Source organism: Rhineura floridana, chromosome 6, assembly GCF_030035675.1.
Source record: "Rhineura floridana isolate rRhiFlo1 chromosome 6, rRhiFlo1.hap2, whole genome shotgun sequence".
NCBI lineage: Eukaryota > Metazoa > Chordata > Lepidosauria > Squamata > Rhineuridae > Rhineura > Rhineura floridana.
This window is the reverse complement of record NC_084485.1, coordinates 108,252,016-108,271,678: the sequence shown is the minus strand read 5'-3', so window position 1 is coordinate 108,271,678 and position 19,663 is coordinate 108,252,016. Positions and strand designations below refer to the sequence as shown.

General features: G+C 42.0%; 1 protein-coding gene across 3 annotated transcripts in view; it reads left to right on the top strand.

Moving 5' to 3' along the window:
- The window catches only part of CRYZ (crystallin zeta), a 26,007-nt gene extending 6,344 nt beyond the window's left edge, over positions 1 to 19,663 (top strand). For all 3 annotated transcript variants that reach the window (XM_061633436.1, XM_061633437.1, XM_061633434.1), the window contains exons 2-9: positions 639 to 755; positions 2,890 to 3,042; positions 4,552 to 4,715; positions 9,658 to 9,709; positions 16,263 to 16,412; positions 18,101 to 18,202; positions 18,290 to 18,385; positions 19,117 to 19,663. In XM_061633436.1, the coding sequence (XP_061489420.1) occupies positions 645 to 755; positions 2,890 to 3,042; positions 4,552 to 4,715; positions 9,658 to 9,709; positions 16,263 to 16,412; positions 18,101 to 18,202; positions 18,290 to 18,385; positions 19,117 to 19,281 (993 nt within the window). In that variant the 5' untranslated portion in view covers positions 639 to 644 and the 3' untranslated portion in view covers positions 19,282 to 19,663. The remainder of the gene's footprint in view (positions 1 to 638; positions 756 to 2,889; positions 3,043 to 4,551; positions 4,716 to 9,657; positions 9,710 to 16,262; positions 16,413 to 18,100; positions 18,203 to 18,289; positions 18,386 to 19,116) is intronic.

Below are 19,663 nucleotides of genomic sequence, written 5' to 3'. Positions count from 1 at the left end.
TATTTTCCCATTGATCCATTTGTATGTTATGACCAAAATTTTTTGCCCACTTTACCATGCACTCTTTTACTTGTTCTTCCTCCATATCCATTTTCAATAAAAGTTTATACATTTTTGCAATTATGTTTTCATCATTTGTATACAAACCTATTTCAAAATCAGATTTACTTATTTCAAACCCATACATTTTCTTGTCCATTTTATATCTTTCTAACAATTGTAAATAGGCAAACCAATGAAAACTATATCCTTCCTTTATCAATTGTTCTCTCTCTTTCATTGTGTATTCTCCATGTACATTTTCTAATAGTTCTTGATAAGTTAACCATTTCTCTTTTCCAGACATTTCTCTTCTATAAAACGCTTCTTGACTTGAGACACATAATGGTATTTTCGAATAAAACCTTGGTTTGTATCTATTCCATATTTTCAACAGAGAACGTCTTATAAAATGATTGTTAAAGTCTACGTTTACTTTTACTTTGTCATACCATAGATATCCATGCCATCCCCACTTCAGATTGTGGCCCTCCAAATCCAATAGTCTTTTATTCCTCAATAAGATCCATTCCTTTATCCAGACTAAACAGCAGGCAGTGGAGATTAAGATACTGTATTTTATCTCTGTGATTTTTCAGGTTGCCATGGCAGCTAGGAAAAATGTGATGAGAGCTGTCAAAGTGTTTCAGTTTGGTGGACCTGAAGTGCTTAAGCTGCAGTCAGATACTTCCTTGCCAGTTCCAGAAGAGAACCAGGTAAAAATGAAAACTTTGAACTGACATATACATACACTGAAAGTAGTAATAATAATAATAATAATTAACAATTAGTATTAGTACTTTAATATTATTTAGAAACTTTTCTGCTCCAGTTAGCATACAAAGTGAATTGTAGGCAGAGTAAAAATCTGATAGAATAACACACTTAAAAAAAAGAAGTCAAAATGCATATTAAAAATGGCAACTGCAACTGAATGGAAAAACTAAATCTTAAAACTGTTCATAAATTATAAAACGGGTGTCAACAGTCAAGAAAAGCCTCTGGAAAATTAAGATGATAAAGTGTTCACCTGATGGTGGAAGGGGACACAAGGCAGTAGCCTGACTATTCTCTTTTAGGAAGGGAATTCTACAAAGTAGGTGCCACCACAGCATAAACGCTGCTTTGTGCTTGAGCCATTCTCACTTCAGTAAAAAAGACTCTGCGGCAGAGCCTCATCCTCTCATGTGAAGTAATAGGGTGAGACATGCAAGTGAAGGCATTTCCTAAGTGTGTATGGCAGAATGAATTCATATCATCATCACCATTCAAGTTCATCTCAGTATTACCTAACCATTTTTCCTTCTGCAGCAACAACTGTTTTATCCCAGTATGTTTGGACACTGTAGAAGAAGCACCTTGTTATTTGTGAAGTGGTGAGATGCTTTTGATTAAGAGGTTTGATTTTTTTTGTTCCAAGGTGGGGAGAGTTCAGGGATTCATCTGCCGGTGGCCTGAAGGGGGCAGAAGGACTGAGCAGTGCTGGGACAGACACCATATTCCTAGAGCACTCCGCAAACTTACTAAACTTGCACCCTCCCTGAGTAATTGACTGGTTTTTGGGAGGAATTCATGAGACCTGACTGTGGGTTGACCTTAGCTTGCTTCATACATTATGCAAGCCGTAGTTTGGCATTACATGAATGAGCTGTTGACTTACAGGCTGTTTTCTCCCCTTCCCTTTGGTGCCAAGATTTCCTGCCTGACTTCCTGTAGCACAAACCATAGTTTGTGGTGTCTGAAAACTGGGAAATCACAGTTTGCACTAGACAGGAAGACAGGGAGATAATAGGAGAGCTGGGAGTGCACAAGCTGAAGGCTTGCTCATGCCATACCAAGCTGCATTTTAGCATTATGTGTGTAGTGAGTTGTTGTGATTGATCAGAGTCAGCTTGAGACAACAGTCTAAAATGTACAGGCCGTCACCAGATGACAAATCCATCGTTTTCAGCTGCCAAGGAGTGAAACATTATGAAATCGGTGCAGTGCACACTTCAAAGAAAATATTCCATTATTTGATGTATTACAGTCAGCTTTCACTGCCGCATAAAACCTCTAATATGTTTATGACAATACCAACCATTCTGTGCTGCCTTCAAGAGTGGTTTCCAAAGCTATGTGGGGTTGTTTAGACTTCTGTGAAAGGCAAAAATGTTAAAACACTTTGTTGCAAGTCTATATAAGTTCACCAGAATGTGGCATATGTTTTTAAGAGGGTCTGTTAGATGTCTTGATACCCCTGACTTAGAAGCTAATCAAGAGATATCCTTGAGGAAAAGTGAAAGCTAGATGATATTGGGCAGCTAAGAAACGCCAGAGCTCTAAGACTCTTATGGTATCTATACAGAGAGTTGTACAGGTTCACTCCGAAGTGTTTGTGTATCTTTGTTTTGCTATTCATGAGAATAAGTTTTATATTGAACAGCTCATTATTTTTAGGCTTTCATTAGAAAGGGACATTATTTATTTGGAGAATACTATGCCGCCTTGGCACTTCATCAATCAGACCTGTAATACAATATGCTGTGTTTCTATTGCATGAAAGTATTGGAAGCAGAAGAGCTGTGTGGATTTATTGATTTATTTAAAATGCTAGACCGCTTAATGCTTTTTTAAAATCTAAGCAATGCAGAGTAAAACACAGCATAAAAAAGAAAATGTGGTATTAAAAACACGAACATTTGTTTGCCTGACGTAAAAAGGTTTGAGTTACAATACCTAGTAAGTGGTTTACGCTGCTTGTATTTTGAAAATATTTTAAATTAAAACCAAAAAAAACTAAGCATACAAATAAAAGTACCTGATTGCCCTTAGTCTTAATTGTTCAACAAATACCATTTTCTTTTGCAGGTTCTCATTAAAGTTCATGCATGTGGCATTAACCCAGTGGAAACCTACATTCGTTCTGGGACTCATGCTAAGAAACCAGCCTTACCTTACATACCTGGTACAGATGTGGCTGGGATAGTACAAGGTGTTGGGGAACATGTAACTGCTTTCAAGGTATTTGGTTTTCTAACTGGTTGTTCATTTGCTATCTTTTACACAATATCATTTCAGTCTCAGTAGCTAAATAAGATCTCTTCATGGTTTCTGTGTCTTGGATACAATTCATGTCAGTCCTGTCCTACTGAATTTCTGCTCTCCTGCCTACACATTTTTGTGTAAAATTTGGTTTGTTGGTGCCCTTTGGCCTACATTCTCTGTCAATTACATTGACTAATTGGGTTCTAATATATAGTCTTGGGCACTTCAACTATTTCAGGTACAAGTACCTCCTGCTTTCGAAGTGTTGGATTGTAAACTGATTGTTCATTTTGCTACCTCTGATGCAATACTACCAGCTTTCTGGCACTTTCTAAAGATTTCTGCTTGAAAAGCTATAATCACTTGATAGAATTTTAAAAGCTGTTCGGAGAGGTTCTCCCTTTCTCTGAACAACAGCAGCAACAACAACAAAAATTTACAACATGAACACACACATATTCTTGCTCTGAAGTAGGCACTCACAAGTAAACTTCTGTGTATGTCCTCCAGATGTATTACGTTCTGAAGATCCTGGGCGCGTTTTCCTTATTTGAGTTTTTGGTGACTACAGTAGGGCCCCGCTTATACGGTGGGTTCTGTTCCGGATCCCCTGTTAGCATGTACATTTCACAAAGAAGGAAAACCAGCCATGAAAGGGTTAACTGACAGTAAAGAGTTAAATCAAAACCCTCAGGCGATGCAGGTGCAGACCCTAAATCACCTAATGACTAAATGACCGTGATGGGCTATAAAGACAGGAAAAGAAAAGGATGTGTTTTTGTGTGGGGAAGTAAAGAGAAGAAAGACGGACTGTGTAACTTGTGTATTCGATGCTGGAACTGCTTTATGTTATTCTACTGATAAAAGACTGTATATGTCTACACGTGAGTTGCATTATTCTTGGCAAGGTGCAAAGCAAGGGAGTGACTACGGTCGGGTACGCCAGTGTATGTCTGCCAGAGCAAACACCAACACCCCCGCCGTAAAGTGGAAATCGCCATAAGGCGGAACCCCATTGACTTTAATGGGGCGCGTCGTGCCAAATTGCCGCAAAAGCACCAAAAGCGGCTTTTAAAGAGGGGAGGAAAGCCGTCGCATTAACGGAACGCCAGGAAGCGGAGCGCCGGGAAGCGGGGCCCTACTGTACAGTTAAGGTTTTAAGTACCTGTCTTGTGAAACAAGTAGCATTATTAAGTATTTTTCAGACACTAGAAGCTGCCTGAAATGTTTCTTATAACTTCCACTATATGGTAAATTCTGAATAGTTGTGCATTGATGGATCATTATCTTAGTATTGAAAGAACTGTCTGACCTTTTTTTTTTAAAGTACAAATTAGCGTAATGCTTTTGCTTTCTTGTCATGGGTACTTCACCTACGTAACCAGGTTTGATTCAACTCTTGTGGAAATCCCTTTATTTTTACACACTATACAGAAACCACTTGGGCACAAAGTTACACCTTGTGCATTTGTTCTCTCCTACCAGAAAGGAGACAGGGTTTTTACCCTTGGTACCATTTCTGGCGGTTATGCTGAATATACAATTGCATCGGTTGACACCGTCTTTTCCTTGTCTGATAAACTCGACTTCAAGCAAGGTGCAGCAACTGGAATTCCATATTTTACTGCATACCATGCTCTCTTTCAAAAGTAAGATACCACATCCTAAAATGGTTTTTGAGCAAAAAAGCCCTTTTTTCTTTTTCCCCTGTCCTTGGGGCTTTTCTGTGTTGCGTGTTTAGGCCTATTCCATGTTCATTAGTGCACCAAATTTGTGGGCATTTTGACACACATACACTTTTTGTTTTGAGCCTAAGAAAAAAGGGGATACTTGTGTGAGAGAGTAACAGCATTAAAAAAATAATCTTGGCAAGTGTCTGCTTGTGACTTTAATGCAAGCTTGTTCTGACGGCAGTGCTTCTAACGGGGTTATGATCACATGTGCTTTGGCTGTTTTGTAACAATGTCGTGGAACTTCAGAGCCTGCATTAGGTTGCTCACGTCATCACACTATTTGATATACAGTTTCAACTGATTTGTGTTTTAGGACTGCTGTGTATGTTTCTCATTGCTTCATTGACAGGATTATTCAGTAGTCATACTGTAACTATTTAATGCAGTGACTTCGCCACTGTACTCCATACTCTGGCAATTTATAGATTAGATTATTGCAATGCGATTATGTGGGGCTTCCCTTCATGGTGAATCAGAAACTTCAACTGCTACAAAATGTAGCAGACAGGTTACTGGCCAGGGTTCCATTTAGAACTCTTATAACCCCATTTTAACATGGAGGAAGGTGAGAGACGCCCAGCAGGACCTACACCTTGCTGCTGTGGCCTCCTGCAAAACTCCATCTGCAGCCTTCCTCGGGTGTCAGCTGCTTCTCCCTGCAAGGGCTTGGTGCCAGCCGAAGACAGTTGGGCTAACAAGGGAGAAGGCAACTGCTTGAGGGTGGGGAAGAGAGTTCCCTTTTATAAGAGCCACCTCTAGCCAAGGCTTCCCCTGCCCCCAGTGTCAGGTTTCTTTTAACGTGCTGGGGTAAGAGTAGTCGGGGGCCCGCCATAGAGGTAATATTGGGCAGGGGACCTAATAGCAGTGGGAGGCAGACTGGCCATTACAGGGGAAGGGATATCTTCATGCTTGCATCCCTTCTGGTCCCCCTTCCAACCCTCGGCACACTGGTAGCTATGCTGGGAACACCCTGGATATTACTGTCCTGCTGATGAATTCAAGGTCAGTGACTAATAAAACCACTTTAATTCAGGACTTAATCCTGGATGAATGCGCTTGTATTCTTGCTTGTATTACTTTGCTTGTATTACCGAAACCTGACTAAATGACCAAGGCAGAGTAGGTTTCTCCCAGCTCTGCCCACCAGGTTTTGTGGCACTCCAGCAGCCTAGATCCAGGGGACGGGGAGGTGGGGTTGCAATTGTCTGCAGGGAATCTATCTCCCCTGTCAGGTACCCTGTCCCTAACACCTCCAGCTTGAGTGTGTGTGCCTGGCGTTGGGTCAGGGAGACAGAGTGGGGATTCTGTTGGTGTACCGTCCACCCCGCTGCCCAACAGTCTTCCTGCCTGAACTGGTGGAGCTGGTCTCGGCATTGGTGTTGAGGTTCCCCAGTTTTTTTGTCCTGGGTGACTTCAACATACATGCTGAGGTTAGACTCACAGGTCCAGCTCAGGACTTCATGACTGCCATGACAACCATGGGGCTGTCTCTAATATCATCTGGACCAATGCATGTGGCAGGACACACACTTGATCTTGTGTTGTGTTCGGGACAGGAGGAAGGTGATCTGAGGTTGGAGGGTTCTTAGTGACTCCGTTGTCATGGACAGATCACCACCTGACAAGGTTTAGACTTTGTGTCCCCGGTAACCTTCGCAGGGGTGAAGGGCCGATTAAGATGGTCTGCCCCGGGAGACTCATGGATCCAGAAGGCTTCCTGAATGCTCTGGGGGATATTCCCAGCATGGGTGGCGATACTGCCGAAGCCATTGTCAATCTCTGGAATACAGAGGTGACCCAGACGGTGGACACTATTGCTCCAAAGTGCCCTCTCCTACCAGGGAAGGCCCATAATACACCTTGGTTTACTCAAACCTTGGGCCTGATGAAACGACAGGGATGACGGCTAGAGCGACGATGGAGAAAAACACAGTCGGCTTCCGATCGAACACAGGCTAGAGCCCATTTTCGAGCCTATCATGTGGCAGTGATGGCAGCGAAGAAAGGGCACTCTCTGCCACCATTGTGTCTGCTCAGTGTCATGTGGCAATGCTTTAATGGGTGGTCCAGGGTCTGTGGGGCTCTGGCCCTACATTAGACACTGAGCCCTCAGTCACTCGCTGTGACATGTTTGCGAGGCACTTTGCAGATAAAAATGCTTGCATTCGGACTGACTTGGACTCCTCATTAACTACAGTTGTGCCAGATGTCCCCAAAGCTTCCTCTTGTCATTTTTCTATGGATACTTTTCAGCTTGTAAAGCCTGAGGATGTGGACAGGATTCTGGGAGAATTGAGGGCCACTATTTGTTCCCTTGCCCATCCTGGTTAATCATATCTGCCAGAAGGGGAGTGGCTAACTGGTTGGCAAATTTAATTAACACCTCCCTAAGAGAAGGTTCTATGCCAACATTGTTGAAGGAAGCTGTGATAAGACCTTTGTTAAAAAAGCCTTCGTTAGACCCTGCGGATCCTAACAACTTCCTCCCAGTCTCTAATCTCCCCTTTCTGGGCAAGGTGATTGAGAGGGTAGTGGCTGCTCAGCTCCAAGTTTTCCTGGATGAATCGGACTACCTAGGCCCTTTTCAATCAGGCTTCAGGCCTGGCCATGGGACAGAGACTGCCTTAGTCGCCCTGCTTGATGACCTACGCCGGGCATCAGACAGGGGGAGTGCATCCCTTTTGGTGTTGCTGGACCTCTTGGTGGCCTTTGATACAATCAACCGTGGTATCCTTCTGGACCGTCTAGCTGGGATGGGATTGGGAGGCACTGTTTTATGGTGGCTCCAGTCCTACCTGACAGACAGGACCCAGAAAGTGGTGCTGGGAGACTACTGCTCGACCCCCTGGCCATTGGCCTGTGGGGTACTGCAAGGTTCCATTCTGTCTCCCATGCTCTTTAACATTTATATGAAACCGCTGGGAGAGGTCATCAGGAGATCTGGAGTACAATGTTATCAATATGCTGAAGACACTCAGCTCTGTCTCTCCCTACCACCTGATCTCAGGGAGGGAGTGCTCATTCTAAACCGGTGCCTGGAGGCTGTGAAGGGCTGGATGTGGACTAACAAACTGAAACTTAATCCAGACAAGATGGAAGTACTGCTGGTCAAGGAAAAACTGCAGCAGGGATGGGGTTGCAACCTGTTCTGGATGGAGTTGCACTCCCCTTGAAGGAGCAGGTCCGCAGTTTGGGAGTCCTCCTGGCTCCTGCCCTGCTGCTTGAATATCAGGTGGCTGCGGTAGCCAGGACTGCTTTTGGCTAACTCAAACTGGTCTACCTCCGTTCCTGGAGACAGTTGACTTGGCCACAGTGACACATGCATTGGTGACATCAAGGCTTGATTACTGTAACGCACTCTATGTGGGGCTGCCTTTGAAAACGGTTCGGAAATTGCAGTTGGTTTAAAATGCAGCAGCCAGAATGTTAACTGGAGCACGGCACAGGGAGCATATCACCCCTGTGCTTTATCAACTCTACTGGCTCCCAATTTGTTTCCAGGCCCAATTCAAAGTGCTGGTTCTGACCTTTAAAGCCCTAAACGGCCTTGGACCAATGTACCTGAGGGACCGCTTACACCCATATGTACCTGCCTGGGATTTAAGATTATCTGCCTCTGGTCTCCTCTGCGTGCCTGGAGTGAAAGATGTTAGACTGACAGGCACGCGGAAAAGAGCTTTTTCAGCTGTGGCCCCCAAGCTTTGGAATACTCTACCCCAAGACGTTTGCTCTGCTCCCTCCCTGTTGGTTTTCCAGAGACTTCTGAAAACGATCTTGTTCTGGAGAGCCTTTGGGAGGGACCGAAGGTAGAACCTGACACTGATTTTATGCCTTCTACGTTAAATTTTACCTTTGTAGTCCTTTTAGTACCAATCCCTGTATATATATATATGTGTGTGTGTGTGTGTATTGTATTTTATGTATTTGAACTGTATTTTATTTTTTGAATTTATTTTAAATGTTTTTGTGATTTTACTGCTTACAATTTTATCATGTACATGTTTGATTTTATTTTTGTAAGCCGCCCTGAGTGCCCTATTATAGGGTAGAAGGGCGAGATAGAAAGAATGTATGTATGTATGTATGTATGTATGTATGTAAGTAAGTAAGTAATGTGAGTGACCCGATTTATTTTTAGGTCCAATTCAGTGTGCTAACATTGGTATTTAAAGCCCTAAGTTACTTAGGCCACAAATATCTGAAAGACCATCTCCTTCCTTACAGATGCTTTGGGTACTGCAATAGCAGAATGGCCCCTTTTGGTAGTTCCACCATTCTTGGATGTGTGGGGAATGGAAGCTCAGGAGAGGGCTTTCTTTGTGGTAGCCCCTAAATTATGGAATTCCTCCCCACATCTAGTGTCATTCCAGTACATATTGAAGATGCAACTCTTTACCTTGGCTGTTGACACCATATAGGGCCCATTGTATTCTTCTGATGGTAAATTGTTGTAATTGATTCTAATATTGTATTTTAATATTGTTGTAACCTGCCCTGGGACCTCATGGTGAAGGGTGGGTGAGAAATCCTAATAATAAGTATAATATAGATGTGTGGTGACAATCACATAAACACTGTTCTTTCCATGAAATAGATTCTAAAAATCCAGTGTGTTCTGGGACTGTTTCCAATTTAAAAATCCAGTTGCCAAGAGCCCTGCATGTTGTCTGATTTATTTATTTAAGATCTACACAACAGCTACACTGTTGGCTGCATAACATGGAACGCACTTGGGTTTTTTACTTTGTTAACCAATTGTCGCAACTCCTTTTTGGAGGGGAAAAGCGGGATACACGTTTTTGTATAAATGCAATTCAAACAGTTATCACATTGAAAACTCCTTCCATGTTTTTTTCAGAGGATCTGCTAAAGCAGGAGAAACTGTGCTAGTCCATGGAGCAAGTGGAGGAGTAAGTGTCATGAAAAATCACCTTATGCCAGGGATGGAGAACCTGTGACCCTTCATATGTTGTTGGACTCCATCTCCCATCAGCCCTAGCTAGCATGGTCAATGGTCAGAGATGATAGGAGTTGTTGTCTGGCAAAATCTGTAGGGCTGCAGGTTCCCTATCCCTTCCTTATGGTTGTAAGAGCTCTAACTCTGGCTGGAATGCTTTAATGTGGTAAACAGTGTCATGCAATCTCAGTGGGCTTGATGGTCTCTTTTAATCACACTGCATTTCTGATGCATGTGACACAGGAATGTTAAAAACTTTGTCAGAATTCTTCTGGTGATACTCCCTTGAAATTGCCTGAGGTAAAAATGTAATGCGTAGTAAGGATGGTTGATCCTAGTCTTTGTATGTGAGCATCATGTACAAACCCTATTCTGGTGTTAATCTCCATGTGATTCAGGCTGTGTGAAGAGAGAAAGTGGAGCCACGTGTGTTACCCCACTGTTGTGTCCTGTTCCAGCTCCATTCCATACTGTTCCAGGTGTTGGGGGAAGATCTGAAGGGCGCAAGCCTGCCAAATGTGTGTAGGTTGTCTCCATGAGCTGGAATCCTATGCGCTCAGGGTTCTATCTAACAGGGACACCCAACATCTGTTCAGCAGGCCTCCTCCCTTCAAACCTTCCTTCCAACATGTGGATGGTTTTGGGGTGGGGTTTGTGCAGGGCACTTGCAACCCAGTTGAATTGTGTGGAAGAAAATGCCTCAATGGGTTTTGTGTGAAATTATAAAGTGAAGAGAGTGGCTGTATACTATAGTCAGCATGGATTTGTTGCATTCCGCAGTGTTACATTGAAAATACCGCCCATGCCATTCCGATGCTTCCCATAAGCTCATTTCAAAACAAAACCTTACAAAACGTATAGTCCTGAACTCAGAAACGTTTGGTTAACAACCCTCTAAATTTTCATGGCGATACACAAAACAGTCAGAGAGAATCTACAATTCAAAGTGTAAAAAGAGAGGAAAAAACCCCAGACCACTGTTAGACTTTTTTCTGTCAGTGTTCTCATAATTTGTTGCAATTCATTAAAAATCAGCCATGTTCACAGAGTGCCTGTAATCCTCTTACTGACCTTGCCCCATACTCTGACCTTCATCTTCTGCAGTTTAAAAGTCAAAAAATGGCATTTCAGATCTTTAATTAATTTAAGAAATTTAGCACTGAATTCAATGATAATGTCTGGCATGCTCAGTAAGAACGAACTGTCACTGTTCTAAAAGCCAGACTCACAGCTGCTTGGGTTGGCTTGGCTAATCGGGGCTACACCCACGCCAGACTTTTATTTCACTTTAGACAGTCATGGCTTAGTGAAAGGTGTTGAGAGGAGACATAAGAACATAAGAAGAGCCTGCTGGATCAGGCCAGTGGCCCATCTAGTCCAGCATCCTGTTCTCACAGTGGCCAACCAGGTGCCTGGGGGAAGCCCGCAAGCAGGACCCGAGTGCAAGAACACTCTCCCCTCCTGAGGCTTCTGGCAACTGGTTTTCAGAAGCATGCTGCCTCTGACTAGGCTGGCAGAGCACAGCCATCATGGCTAGTAGCCATTGATAGCCCTGTCCTCCATGAATTTGTCTAATCTTCTTTTAAAGCCATCCAAGCTGGTAGCCATTACTGCATCTTGTGGGAGCAAATTCCATAGTTTAACTATGCGCTGAGTAAAGAAGTACTTCCTTTTGTCTGTCCTGAATCTTCCAACATTCAGCTTCTTTGAATGTCCACGAGTTCTAGTATTATGAGAGAGGGAGAAGAACTTTTCTCTATCCACTTTCTCGATGCCATGCATAATTTTATACACTTCTATCATGTCTCCTCTGACCCGCCTTTTCTCTAAACTAAAAAGCCCCAAATGCTGCAACCTTTCCTCGTAAGGGAGTCGCTCCATCCCCTTGATCATTCTGGTTGCCCTCTTCTGAACCTTTTCCAACTCTATAATATCCTTTTTGAGATGAGGCGACCAGAACTGTACACAGTATTCCAAATGCGGCCGCACCATAGATTTATACAATGGCATTATGATCTCGGCTGTTTTATTTTCAATACCTTTCCTAATTATTGCTAGCATGGAATTTGCCTTTTTCACAGCTGCCGCACACTGGGTCGACATTTTCATCATGCTGTCCACTACAACCCCGAGGTCTCTCTCCTGGTCGGTCACCGCCAGTTCAGACCCCATGAGCGTATATGTGAAATTCAGATTTTTTGCTCCAATATGCATAATTTTACACTTGTTTATATTGAATTGCATCTGCCATTTTTCTGCCCATTCACTCAGTTTGGAGAGGTCTTTTTGGAGCTCTTTGCAATCCCTTTTTGTTTTAACAACCCTGAAGAATTTAGTGTCGTCAGCAAACTTGGCCACCTCACTGCTCACTCCTAATTCTAGGTCATTAATGAACAAGTTGAAAAGTACAGGTCCCAATACCGATCCTTGAGGGACTCCACTTTCTACAGCCCTCCATTGGGAGAACTGTCCGTTTATTCCTACTCTCTGCTTTCTGCTTCTTAACCAATTTCTTATCCACAAGAGGACCTCTCCTCTTATTCCATGACTGCTAAGCTTCCTCAGAAGCCTTTGGTGAGGTACCTTGTCAAACGCTTTTTGAAAGTCTAAGTACACTATGTCCACTGGATCACCTCTATCTATATGCTTGTTGACACTCTCAAAGAATTCTAATAGGTTACTGAGACAGAACTTTCCCTTGCAGAAGCCATGCTGGCTCTGCTTCAGCAAGGCTTGTTCTTCTATGTGCTTAGTTAATCTAGCTTTAATAATACTTTCTACCAGTTTTCCAGGGACAGAAGTTAAGCTAACTGGCCTGTAATTTCCGGGATCCCCTCTGGATCCCTTTTTGAAGATTGGCGTTACATTTGCCACTTTCCAGTCCTCAGGCACGGAGGAGGAGACTTCTATTCCCCTGACAGAGTTCCAATGGCCAGAGTGGTTTAACAGTCAGCCGCTGTGACTGAAGCTCTGTGAGGGGAACAGGGCATCCCCTAACAACTCCCAGCTCCCTTCACTAACAACTTTTTCCAGGATTCTTTGGGAGAAGCCATGACTGTCTGAAGTGAAATAATGGTCTGGTGTGGATGTGGCCAGCGACAGCTTTTGTTTAAATTTGGGTGGAAGACTACATGTGCCTGCTCTAAAATAAAAAGGTGGGGGAAACACTGAAAAACAGTGATACTGTTCACAATGTATTCCGTTTGGAAAGGAAAGGGGCTTCCCCTCTGCCCAGTGTCCACCCACTCAATCTCCTCCCCACCCTCTTCCTCCCTCCCCCTCCCCTCCCGGCCTTCATCCTCTCTTCCCTGCCCCTCCCCCAGGTCATTTTCACCTATTCTAAGCATGGTTGCGCAGGAGTAAATTTATTTATTTATTACATTTATATACCACCCCATAGCCAAAGCTCTCTGGGCGGTTTACAGCAATTAAAAACATTAAAAACAAATATACAAATTTTAAAACACAAAAACAATTTAAAAACACAATTAATTTTTTTTAAAAACCAATTTAAAAACACGTGCTAAAATGCCTGGGAGAAGAGGAAATCCCATTGAACTCAAAAAGCATGCAAATTATCAAACTTGTCCTCCCCTCCTCCTTCCTCCTATCCCCTTCTTCTTTCCCCTTCCCTCCCCTTCCTTTACCCCCTCCCCCATCCCCTTCCAATTCTCTCCTCCCCTCTCCCCCATAGTCGTTTTTATCTATCCTAACCATGATTGCATGGGAGTAAATCCCATTGAATGCAATAAGCCTACAAATGATCAGATCTGCCTTTCTCCTACTCCTCTCCCCTCTCTTCTTCCTCCCCTCCCCTCTTGCTTCTTCCTCCTCCACTGCCCACTCCAGCCCTCCCTCCTTCTCCATGGTCAGTTTTACCTATCCTGAGCATGATTGCATGGGAGTAAATCCCACTGAACTCAATAAACATGCAAATGGTCAAACCTGCCATCCTCCCCTTCCTACCTGCTCCCATCTTCCTTCTCCCCTCTGCCCTTTCTCCCCTCCCTCCTCCTCTCCTACCCCTGCCCGTTCTCTTCCTCCCCTCCCCTCCCCATCGCCTGTAGTTAGTTTCATCTATCCTAAGCATGATTGCAGGGGAGTAAATCCCACTGACCTCAGTAAGCATGCAAATGATCAATCCATTCTCAGCAAACTTGCACAGGATCCCATTTCTTATCTCCAAGATTAAAAAGCAGAGAAATTCAGTAATAGGCAAAAAAAAACCCTTGCAGTTTAAGAATGTACTTACAGCCAACAGGTATTTCTATCAAACTTTAAAAAGCAGGGAAATTGGGCAGCTGTAGTGAATGACCAGGGGAGCTGGAGACCTGACCTCCTCTCTGAGATATTGTACTGCCCTACAAATTTGTAAAAATGCGAACACAATTTGGGTTGGTCTTTCACTGTCCAATCCACTTCCTGTGTATCTTGGAAGAATTTGGTAATATGTGCCTCTGAGCATGTGGTAACATGCCTCTGAGCATAAAGTGACAACACCTGCAATCAGCCCAAATAACAGAAACAAGGCATGTGCTGTGCTGATCTTGTTTTAGCAGAGAGAAAGCACAATATTAAGACAGTTGATAGAGTTCATATAGTCATGTTAAATATGTTTGATTTACTTTGCAATTTTAAGTGAGGTTTCCTATAGTAAATCATTTTCTATTGTTTCTGTGAATATGTGAAGTACAGCAACACTTTGCAGCACTAAAAAAATATCCAAAAACAATCATGGAATAATGACACTGACTATTCTGCAGAATAGTTTCCAATGGACATGAGGAGTGTCGCAGTTCGCACAAGATAAAACAGTGGGAGGTGAAATATATTATAGCAAAATCATAGGTGTGCTCTATGTTTTAATTGACCATGTCCACCTTTCCTTAAGTGGAGTGGTGTAAGCATAGCAGGCTGAACACATGCATCTTGGGCAGGCCAATTTTGTTTTTTCCAACAGCTAGAGTCAGCTAGCAACGTAATCAGTCTGATTTTACATCAAACTGCAATTTCAGGTTCCACTGTTAATGCATCCAGAATAGAAATAGAACATAACCTCCAGTTTGAAACACAAAAGGCTGTCTTCCCATCATATGACACTGATGAATAAAAAGGCTTTGACATGAATAAAAAATAAATTTGACACAGATTTCTAGGATGAATAATGAGAGAAATACAATTTTCTAGGTTAGATTCTCTGTAGAAACAGTAGTACCACAGGAAATAAGCAAAGTAAGAAGAACACCAACAAAACACAAAATATGTAATTCTCCATCTTTGGAGATGTAGTGTTGATTGCAGGTATTGCCATCACTCACCATGTGCTCAAAGGCACATGTTACCAAATTCTTCCAAGCTACACAGGAAGTGGATTGGACAGTGAAAGACCAACCCAAACTGTGTTTGCATTTCTACAAATTTGTAGGACAGTACAATATCTCAGAGAGGAGGTCAGGTCTCCTGCTCCCCTGGTACATTCACTATAGCTGCCCAATTTCTCTGCTTTTTAAAGTTTGATAGAAATACCTGTTGGCTATAGGTATGTTCTTAAACTGCAAGGTTTTTTTTACTATTAGCAAATTCAAATCTGGCTTTCTGGGCTTCTGAGACCTTGCTTAGGTTTTTAACCCTAAGGCCATAGAGAAAAATCTTGAAAATGCAAAGTATCTTTACGTTGCCTCTTTTTGTCATGAAAGACCTGTGAGAATCTAGTACTGGAAAAGATAGCTCTTTCTTTCTGGTTGCCGCAGATAATAGTTGTTCCTCTGTTCTTCCAAATGCAGTTATTTCTTTTGAGCAGTTACATGGGACTTAGCCCATTCATAGACTAGCTGTCCAGCCTTAGTTGTTTATTTTGTTTAGTTTTGAGTTTGAATGAAAGGCCTTTTCAGTATCCTCTTAGGGTTTTCTGAGGTGTTTGTTTTCTTGTGGCACTCCTGTAATGGACATTGGGTTGCACAACAAGATGGTTGCCCAGTGCCAGATTATTAGCCATTAAAACACACAAAACCCTTAGAAAAGTTCCTCCCATGCAAAATTTGAATGTGTGGTTCCCAACTGCACCTTGGTGTGGCATTACTGAGAAGTTGCTTGTAGTTGTTGCTTTGGAAATTTGAAAATTCATGGTTGTATTATAGTGGCAATTGAGCTGATAGATTTTATCATCTCTGTAAAGGAGAAATATAAGTATGTACTATGGGTTGGCTTAATTATTCAGTTCCTAGATTTTGTTTCAGTGAAGTTGTATGCCCCACTGCTAAGAAAAACAGTATATTGTTTTTGTATGGTTTATCAAGTAATGGTTCACATGTAAAACACTGAGGGCTATAGCAAACTGTTAGTAAAAATTATTAAGGGTCATCTGCTGCTGAACTGTTGTTGAAAGTCTGTCCTTAAAACAATTGTTGTCAATAATAGTATAAGGAAATATTTCAATTTGCTATTCTAACATGTCCCTGTTGGAAACTTCTTTGTCCTGTATGCATCACTTGAAAAAAAAAATCAAGGTTGGAATAGCAACATGCCAGATTGCAAGAGCATATGGACTGAAAGTCTTTGGAACAGCTGGAACTGAAGAAGGAATGAACCTAGTTTTGAAAAATGGAGCCCACAAAGTATTTAATCACAGGAAGGAGGACTACTTGGCTCAGATTAAGGTAATTTAGAGCATGGACTTGGAAGTAGGAACTGGAATACTAGTGAAGATTTACACAAAGAAAAATTCACAGAGCTCCATTAGATCCAGCCTGTACAATCATGACAGTATGTACACTGCCCTGGGCTCCTTCTGGGATGAAGGGGGGGATATTTGTTGTTGTTGATGATGATGATGATAACAACAACAACGGCTCCATGTGTATCCTTCACCTGGGTATACAAAGTGCAATAACCGGTATCCATACACCTGACTTTACATGATTCTCCCAACTGTCTCTCTCTCTCTCTCTTTTTGAGCTATAAAATTTTTAAAGGTTTTATAGGCATGTATTGCTGCAAACTTACCCAGCATGTTAGTCTGGCCAGTAACAGGAGCTCAGAGTGTTCTTTCCTTCACCTCTGCAGTTCCAGGGCAATTGGCAGTTGGAACAATGAGACCATATCCTTAACAATAAGTGGAATAGGAGAAAGAACAAGGCCATACCAAAGCACAGCCAATACACTGCTTTATCACGTACTCAAACATCACAGTTCACCTGGCCATCACAAAACCCAGGAATCGTTAATGAACAGTGTAAAATATATTAACACAATAATGAAGAACCCAAACTTTCTTTTGTGGGGCTCCTGATTTCAACTTACCATTCAAGAATTGTTGACTACAAAGCAGATGTCAGTAAGTTTGTTGGCTGCTATTATGATTGCTGTTATTATTCGAGTGTTTTATTATTATTGGCGGTTACGTGTAAGGATTGATGAAAGGATGTGTAATTTAAATAAAAGAAAGAAAAAGAAAAACCTAGGTGAAGTGCAATGATTGATGAAGATGAGAGATTGTGACAGTGGTTATGTGGGTAGAATGTTTTTAAGAGCTTGATTTATGTTTAATAAGTGATTCACACACACACACATCGTTCTTAGAATTTTGTATTGATATGATTATTGTTACATATAGATATTGCATTGCATTGTATATCTATGTACTTAACATTTCTTTTTTCTTAAATTCTTGAAATTTTATATCTACATGCCAGGATTTTCTGATGTAAACTGCTTTGAGATCTGTTTGTTAGTGGTCTATAAATGACATAAATAACAGAACCACCACCAAATATTGTTAGGGAGGGGGAGGGGGAGGAAGGAGCAAGGTCTTTGCAGCTGCTCCTTCTCTAGCTGACAAACAGGTCTAGGCTGATCTGCTCCTGGGCTCCTGCAGTAAAGTTAAAACATTGGCATAGTATCAGTATTGTAACATATACACACTTCCATGCTAGTTAATAGTCATAGTCTCTTCTTTCAATCCTGCCCAGATGTGAATTACAGGGGGGGGGAGTCCTCAAGATGGAAACTTTTCAGTGGTGGTCCTTTAATTGTGGAATAGCCTCCCCTCCGACATCTGCCAGGGCCCATTCTGTTTTAGTCTTCGGACAGTTCCTGAAACCTTTCTATTTCAGCATGTTTTAAATACCTGCCTATAATCCTCCATCTGCTGTTCTCTGCTTTGAATTTGGTTTGCTGCTTATGATCTATACTGTATCATTGTTTTGTTGTTGTATAGTTATATAATGCTTGTGAACTACTTTGTGTGTATCTTAATGTTTTTAAAAAACAGGATATAAATAATAGCTTGTGAATTACAAAATTTGCAATGATTTTTTTTATACTGAGCGGCTTCATTATTGTGTAGGAAATTGCTGGTGCACAAGGCATAGATGTGATAATAGAGATGTTGGCCGATGTCAACCTTGCCAGTGATTTGCAACTGCTGTCAAGTGGAGGAAGAGTGATGGTAAGAATGCGCTTCACCTCATTAATGAGAATCTTGTGGTAAAACTAAACTTTCAGCATCTCATTCTCTCCATCACTTTTGTGACAGATTGTAGGTAGTCGTGGTCCCATTGAGATAAACCCTAGGGATACTATGCTGAAAGGATCAAGCATCAGAGGACTTTCTTTATTCTCTGCATCTAAGGTACAAATCATCATCATCATCATGCAATATTTTTGCATAATTAATTTCAGTGAGCCAGCATACTTTTTCTGTAACATAGTTTTGGATTATTTTCTCAAAAAATTATGAAGTTTCTTTAATCCTTGTCCTACAGTTCCTATGCACAATCATCATTTCCCAGTCTGGGGAACTTTACATAAGCTCTCAGAAGCCAGTTGCTATCTGTTCAGAAGCTTTGGACTGGCCAGTGAAACAATATTCTCCCATAGCATTAATCTTTCAGGAGTTAGCCTTGCTACTTTGAGTTCCGTGTGTCTTGTATTTGCTTTCCTCCATATATCGAGCTATAAAGAAGGTTTTTAAAAAGTACTGTGGCTTCACTTGTGCAATGGGGGTTTCCTGTCCCCTCCTCGCATCTGCAGACTGCTGTGCCCCACATGAAGTCACTGTTAAGGATCGGGGAAGCGTCTAGAATGGTTTGTGATGGGGCGGGGAGGCACCACATCCAAGTCTTTCCCCAGTCCTTAGGAACAGGTTTTCATGGGGCTTGCAAGGCTTCAGTGGAAAGGAGACATTGGGGAATCTCTGTTGCATGATCTAAATTGTGGTTGCAGTACTCTGGAACCCAGTCTACATATATTCTCATTCTCTCTCTTTCTCCCCCCCCCATGTAATGTAAAACAATAAATTTGATTGCTGGAGGACAGATAAATATTTTCCTTTTAATGCTCGGTGTTATTTTCTTTGTTTAGGATGAACTGCGTGAATGTGCAGCATCGATTCTTGCCGGTATAGAAGCTGGCTGGCTGAAACCAGTAGTAGGCCCTGAATATCCAATGGAGAAGGCGGCAGAGGCTCACAAAGACATCATCCACAGCAAAGGCGCCTTGGGGAAGATGGTGCTTATAATGAGTTAAATTGTGGTGCTGAAGTGCCTCCGCACTAATCTTATAATTGCTGCTCACAGTTATTAATGGAGCACATTTTGAATACTTCTCAAAATGTGATTCAGGTATAAGATGCAGTAGGCGCGTTTTGAATATTTCTTAAAATGTGATTCAATTATAAGCTGCAATAGGCACTAATTTGGGCAAATATTTTTTTTCAAGCCTGAAAAGATGAAATGCTTTGTATTTCTGGCGTGTCTTAAACACTGCTGTTCATTGTTTTGCGAATCTTTATGATGTCTCTTCTGCATCTGGATGGTGCTGCTATATCATAGTCCTTTTCTCATGAGCATGCTGAATGTGCATTTGGACCTACATAAAAGCATATTAAAAACCTGCTGTGGTATTTCAA